At 37.9% G+C, this 7,704-nt stretch overlaps 1 protein-coding gene across 4 annotated transcripts in view; it reads left to right on the forward strand.

Moving 5' to 3' along the window:
• GRIK1 (glutamate receptor, ionotropic, kainate 1) overlaps window positions 1–7,704 on the forward strand; it is a 454,613-nt gene that overhangs the window by 328,051 nt on the left and 118,858 nt on the right. For all 4 annotated transcript variants that reach the window (XM_012657351.1, XM_012657350.1, XM_012657352.1 and 1 more), the window contains one exon: window positions 4,506–4,559. In XM_012657351.1, coding sequence (XP_012512805.1) covers window positions 4,506–4,559 — 54 coding nt within the window. The remainder of the gene's footprint in view (window positions 1–4,505; window positions 4,560–7,704) is intronic.

The following is a 7,704-nucleotide window of genomic DNA, read 5'->3' on the forward strand; positions in this document are numbered from 1 at the left end:
AAAAAAAAAAAAAAGTATGAGTATTACAAAAATGCCTCAAAATTACTTAAGAGAACTCCAGGTTGCATTTTAAGTTTCTGCTACAACAGCAGCATAATGCCAATTATTTGTGACATATGGATTGCCTTTAGTGATGGATGCTGAGAATTTGTGGGGAAGAATTTTTTGTTGCTGTCTCCATAGCACGGCATTGCCTTTTGGGAAATAATCAGTTTGAAATATGGTATAGGCTTCATAGGATACCGAAACCTTTTGTTGGAAAACTTTGATCCAAGGACTTTCCAGGTATCTTATATGATGACTCGGTCACCAAGCACAGACATTAGACCCCTACAAGCTATTTCTTCAACATCTTCACCTAGACCTCAATGAGGACTTGCAAGACAAACTAAAATATGGTCTTGCTGCTGCTCAGGTTGTCTGTACTTGGTAACTTCACCCGTCAAAATCTAAGCTCATCATTGCCAAGAACAACTAGGCTAGACCAAGGATGGTCGATGCTACTGTGAACAAGTCATGAAGGTTCTGTCAAAAAACTTCCAGAAAGAAGCTGGACTGATGTGGGATCACTATTCTTAAGGAGCTATGACCATATCCAAGGGTATATTGATAAGAGTGGAACCATTCGAATTATTCTTTCAAGAGCCAACTGGCATTGAGTTTCTGCCTTCTGATGAACCAGTTTAACTACAAATAAAAAAAAAGTAGTTATTTTCTAACAACTGAAACAATGATATAATCTTGTGGTATTTTCATCCTTAGTAGCAAAATACAAAGGAAACATTACAATAGTTACAAGCCACCCTTCCCCTTGCTGGTTTATGGATTATGTTATCAAGATAGGATGGAATGTCATAAGTATGCAGGACTTTAAGTCTTTTGGTATTGGTCTCTTTTAAGTTCTTATGATTGATTCTGGAGCAATATCGAGTATGATTAACTATGAACGGTGAGCCCTGGAGCAAGTGGGGTAAAGAGAACTATTTTGTTGGAGGCCTTCTTTTTTGTTACTCTAATCTAAGCCAGCTACGTCAGATCTGAAGAGTTCACCTCTTTTCATGGGAAAAAATTATTTGTGATTGTCCTAATCATGATTTTTTTATTTTTTTGTAATATCTTTATTCTACAAAGAATTGGAGCAGCTCAGAAAGATACATTTGAAAGAAAGTGATAAATATATTTATAAGGGGTAGATATTTGGCACAAAGGGGAAAACTAGGTAAGAAGAACATACAGCTGGATGACATTAGCACATGTGGAATATATTACCCTATGTTCCTGACTAGTGGCTAATGAAGGACTCACGGTTTTGACCCTGAACTTCCTAGCAATCAAAACAAAGTTGTAAACAGATCATTTACATGACTCATGGTTTTTATGAAACAGAAAAATGTATTCAAAAAAAGCTTGTTCTGGCACTGATAACAATGCTAGTCATGTGTTGGAGGAGGGAGATCTCTGGAGGTTGACACATGTCAGTATTGCTCCCACCTCTGTGGCCAGAACCAACACACGGCCCTATCTAAGCACAGGGGCCAGGAAATGCAACCCTATTATGTGCCCTTTGAGTTGGAAAATTGGCAAACTGTAGTAATGATGTCCACACAAGGAATCTTCTAAAATCAAAAGGGGTAGTAGACAGTCAACACCCTCCCTATTTTAGATACATAATGTTATCAAAAGATAATGATATGATGTCAAAAGTTATTTAATAAGAATAATTCCATTAGGAAATAAGCATTATTAGAACATATTAGTGGAAGCAATTAAGGAAAATATGCTATAAATATGATAGCCACATTTATTCCATATCAGCATGTGTGACATGATGTGTTTTGTATCAGTAAAAATGATTTAAATAGAGCCAGAACTAGTTTCTAGCAATACTACCCTGGTAAAGTATACATACTGCCAAGATTAGCACTATTTGGTCAGTTCAGCAGACAAGTACAGTACCAAAATCCAAAGAAGGTAGTCTTTCTTAGGAAAAAATCAGTTCTGCAAAGAACGGTTAGAAAACTCCCCACATCATGATTATAGTTTTTATTTTTAAAACTGACATTTATCTTGATGTGACCTTTCCTTAATCCCTTAATGACTTTCAGTTGAAATACCAACATGCAGAGAGAAAATCATAATGTGAATGCAATAGTTACATTTATAAACTATGCTACTATGAGACGACAGGGCTACTGGTTCCAAGCAGTCTACAGACTCTTATAAGAACAATTGTTTTAAAAGCACCACCTTTGGTACCATTGCCTTTGTTGTTCTGACCTAGAAGTTTTTCATTCACCTGAGTCCTAGAGTGTTCACAAAGTTGACGGACCAATGATCAGTGACTATACTGCTTCCTTAACTTCGATTTCTAGTAAATTCAAGGGAAGAACTGGGAGGCACTGATCCAAACAGCTAGCTAGGAAAGGGAACAGGGATTTTTCTAGTACAGCAAATAAAAATTGTACCTGGAGGACCCAAGGGTTCTTTTGCAATAAAAGTGGACCCCTTGGCTCTTTTTTCATTGCATTTTCATATCTCTTTCCTGACACTGAATAAGAGGCATATCAAATACATGTTTGCATCCAGGAATTATTTAAAAAATAATAAAAAATAATTAGTCAAATGGTTGTTAAAAATATGCTTATGCCCTCAACGGGGGATCAAAAGCTTCCATGATAAGTTTAAAAAGAAGATTTTGCCTAAGTGAAAAGCTACAGATTCAGATGCCTTTGTGTTTTATTTTCAGTTTCAGAAACAATATTTAAAACCTTTGTATCCAGCTCTATATCTAAACATAAAACTTGTCCAGTTCCCTTTCAAGAGGTAGTCTTGGCTGCAATTACGCGATCTAATGACCAAAGTGAAAAATTGGATTCCTGACTGACCCTGGCAGGCCAGCCCTTTATGCTCGAATGATATAAGAGACCAGTTAACAAGACCTCACCATGCATGGCTTTAAATGTTATTGATGGCCTTAAAGCAAGTCTACCCTTTTAAAAATCCTTTTGTGCGCCTGGTCTTGTTATCATCATAGGAGTGACTTACATGCCGTAGGCTCATGATTCATGGAGAGAGTTTCCTGTCATTTGTCTTATCTTCATGACATTACAATTTCACTAACTATTCCTCTGGTTTCCACGTTAGTAAAAACAGCGTTAGGAAGTGTCAGATTGGTGTTATCACTATGTTATGTGCTGCCGCCAAATACCCTCTTTATTCTTTATTCCCTTTCATGTAAAATCATTCTAGTTTACATATCTTGGGTACCTTCTAGGACCTCTGGTAACTTGTGCTGCCTTTTTCCAGACCTTTTCAATCCATCTCTTCAACTGAAGATCTGAAAGTCTTTGTTCTTTAATGCAAATGGGTATGTTTTCCATAGAGCAGTGATTCTCAACCACAGATGTGAAATGCAGAAACCCAGGCTGCCCTCTCAGAAATTCTAATTCAGGCTGTCTCTGCGACGAAGCCTAAGACTCTGATTTTAAAACTTCCAGAGGATATTCTCACTTGCATCCCGAATTGACCAGAGTTGGGGAAAACTAACTTGGAAATGTGATTTCTGAATCGTCTCTATTTATTTCTATACAAAGACCAAAAAGTAGCACCCAAATAGTCCTTTTTGTTGACCTGCCCTAAGGAAGGTGGTATCCTCATTCAGAAGATTCAGAAAGAAGAGCTTATCTCCAAACCATCCATGACTTCTCAGTTGACACTATTTCCAGGAATCCTAAAATAAGATCACAGTTTAATGAACTATCTTTGCTTAGAACCCCTGTCCTTTTTATTCACCTCCTCTCTCTCTCCTCTCCCACAAAGTAAGAACAATATACACACTCACAGAGTGTCTAGAACTATTAAGATCCCAAGCAGGTAATTGAGAATCAGAATTAAGAGACAGTGTGAAATTTGTATAAGAATAGTCCCCATCCTTCCATCTATAAACTAATCATCTCTTCCCCTATTCATCCTGTGGGATAACATGGAAAAGCGATAGAGAAAGGTTTCAGAGATGTACTCATTTGTAAATCCTCGCTTACATGTATCTACATAACAGCATTGCCAATTTAGCATTTCATGAGTTCTACTCTGAGTGAAGCCTTGTGCTAAGTACTAAGGCTATGGGGGTCAATAAAATATATATATATTTCTAAGTATGAGATCACTCAGAAGCCCAGGCAGTGGGAAAAACAAAGCCCTGTGCCATTACAGACAACTCCACAGATACAATTTGTTGAGCATAAACTATTTTTAAATTTGAACATCAGATCGATAACTTTGATGTGAGTCGAAGCAGTGTGTGATGAAAACGGTATTGGCTGGAGGTCTGTGGCCTCAATCCACAGCAGCCACTAATTGGCCTCAGGTTTCTGATCTGCTGAGTCTGTGCATTTCCAAAGCCCCTTCCTGTTCTATGTTCCCAAGCTTTCGCAGTCACCCTAGTAATTACCCATTTCTTATTAGAATTCCGTTCCTGATTCTTTCTCCTTGTTTCTCTTTTGCAGATTCTGTTCATGGGCATGATGACCGAGTATTATCACTACTTTTTCACAACCCTGGTAAGCGCATCCGGCAGAAGTGTATCCACATGATGGAAACATCTTTACACTATTTCAAAGTTAGCACCACACGTGTCAAAGGCAGGATATTGCCATGGAGATTTGCCTTACTTTTCTAAGAATCCTCTAAATCCAGTAATGCAGGTTTCTTCCTTTCTTTTTTTGACTAGCATCAATGTGTGTGCATTCAGAAAAGGATTAAAATGAAAATTCCATTAAATAGAAACTATCAAAGTACAAACTATTCACAAGGAAGCATCATCTATAATTTCTGTATAAATTAGAAGGTGGATCCAAGTGTATCTTGGCATTGTTTGATTTGATGTGGTTTTCCTGCCTGTGTCCAATAGATAGCTGAGTTAGCCAGGGGTCACCTGTCATATGTTTGGAAAACCTTCAAGAAGAGGAGTTTGGGAGAAGCTCTGCACATGTAATGTTTTGCATTACTAAGAAAAATCATGGTTTGAAGCTTCAGAAATCCAAAAGAAACCCTAAAACATCTTAAATTTGGAGGGATCATCCAATCAAGAGAGAATGATTTGGAGCATTTACCACATCAAAGTGTTATGATATCTTTCATTCAGTCAGTTTCAGAAATCGGTGACAGCCTGCCCCACCTCCCCACATCCCCCCCACACACACACTCCACTTGCTTATATGAGAGGAAAACACAGAATTGACCTTTGTTTCTACTTTGTAGTAGTATATCAACTAAAATCTACCAAGATTCTGAGGGACTCAGTAATTACTGACTACCATTTTAGCAAATAAAACTAACAACCTAGAGAATAGGGGATTCAAAGAATTTGGAATAAGGACCAAGGAGCTGTTATACTATTCACAAAAGAAGCAAATTTTATGTGTGACTCAAGTATCTCTGAGAGCATAAAGGGGTGGAGAGGACGTTATGAGATGACTGCTTAGGCATGGTTGTCAAAATCATTACTGCTACTGAGTGTCGGATGGAGAAGTGGGGTACACGGCAGGAGTTCCTGAATTAAGGTTTCCATGGTCTTCCCACCCGATCTTCCAGCATCCCGATCACGTCCTCTTTCAGAACCTTGGACACTGCAAACTGTCTTGCTCTGCTCACAGACATGGTTCTTCCCCTGTCACTATGAACACCCGGGGTTACTCAAGGTGACATGGCCATCTGCCTTGGAACTTTCTACCAGGCCCAGCTGTACACACCCCAAAGAGCTGATGTTGGAGGAATTTGAGAAAGAATAAGAACAATGGAAATCAAGAAGGCTGGTCCTCAGTGGAGACCCCTGAGGATGCACAAATTGTGCACTTCTTGTTCTTGTTCACCCCTCACATTTCTGCGGTCCTCATCCTGCACTCACAGGGGGGTGTCACAGATCAGAACTTGGACTTTCCAATTCCGTATGCATAGAAAACTCCAAATTGTAAGACAACCTAATTTTGCATATGTTTAATGTATTTCATTTTAACACGTTGAATTTGTTTACTGTTAGATCCCTGAGGGATTCAATATGTGTTCTGGAAGTTTCTGTCTGACCTCCTATAGCTGAAATAACTTTGTCTCTATCCATTGAGTATGTTAAAGGAATCATTCTTTCCTGGGCTTTATTCTTTAAATTTACGTCTATTATTTTTTTCCTTTGATTTTTTTTCTGCATTCTGCCCTGCTTGGATTTTATATTCTTACTATTCTTGTCCATGACTATTAATAAAAGTTAAAGAAAAAAATTAGTTACTTATTCCAAAGGAAAAATACTTATAAAGTACTGCTTTAAAAGGCAGCACTGGACACCTTTTCTGATACTCAGTTAGGAGCACAGAGCTATGCTCTTACAGTTCCACTGCCTAGTCCAAAGATATTTTGGAAAAGAGAAGAGCTCATCAAAAGAATAAATTTGTATGCATCTTCTGCAAATGCAAATCACAGTGTTTCTGAAGCTGCTGCACTTGAGTAACCACTATCATCACTGATAATGTACTGTCTTGTATTGATTGCACTTTCAGAAAGCAGTTACATTGTTAGGAAATTTTTATGGAAGGGTTTTTTTGTTGTTGTTAAATGTTATTTTGAAAGTTTGGTTTCTTCTTAAATGTGATACTTTTTTGCATTTAATCTTTTTACATAAGAAAAAAGTTGAAATTATCACATGTCTGTTTTAAATATGAATCAACTTAGAAACTTCTGGTTTACACACAGCCTCATCTGTGATAGAAAATACAAGTTATTTTTTTTTCTTCCTGAAACATTTTCTGAAAGGGAATGAGTTCTATTGTTAAGATGTTCTCACATCCGTGCAATATGCTCCAGTGTATTCTCTGAAGAGAACTCTGTGATTCTCATTCTGAGCACATGTACAGCAAGCATCCTTCATGTCCTCATTGTATGAGATATGAGTTCTTTCCGAGTGATCCAGGAGATGCTTTACTTCTAGCAGAAGTGATCTTCCCGTCAAATGCATATGCAACTTTCAAATTTCACCTCTGTGGCAAGACCCAGAACAGCCTGATGCAGCAAGAGGTGATGAAGAAGACTGGTACTGCCACTGAGCAATGATTCATTCTTGGCCTGGTCGTCACCACCCAGAACCTCAGTTTCTTCATCTATAAAATAAAAGCATTGAGCCAAATGGACATAAATATCATTTCCAACTCCCCAAAGACTATATCCTAGGAACAAAATTCTTAGCTTTTCAGAAAGTCATATCCTGTGCCCAAGGACATACTAATTATCAACAGCCAAATTCCTCTTCTTGGCTTATCCAAACTCTAACAATATTGCAAAAACAGATGAAAATGAAAACTGCTTACTGCCTTAGAGTTTCTTAAGCAGCATGTGAATGAAAAACCATGGGATGTTTTCTTTATTGAAATGGTGTGATATGGCTGCATTTTTGTTTTAATCTACAGTAGTCCCTCTTGTCCGAGAGGGGTACATTTCAAGACCCCCAGAGGATGCCTAAAACCTAGGATAATGCCAAACTCTCTATATATTATGCTTTTTCTATTCATACATACTTAGGATAAAGTTTATTTTATAAATCAAGCACAGTACTCTTGTGGTTTGGAGCTGTTATGAAATATAATAAGGGTGCCTTGAACACAAGCAGTGCCATACCACTGCTTGGTATGGCAATAGATCTGAGACACCTCCTATGTGACT

Source organism: Propithecus coquereli, unplaced genomic scaffold (assembly GCF_000956105.1).
Source record: "Propithecus coquereli isolate 6110/MARCELLA unplaced genomic scaffold, Pcoq_1.0 Scaffold54, whole genome shotgun sequence".
In the NCBI taxonomy this organism is placed as follows: Eukaryota; Metazoa; Chordata; class Mammalia; order Primates; family Indriidae; genus Propithecus; species Propithecus coquereli.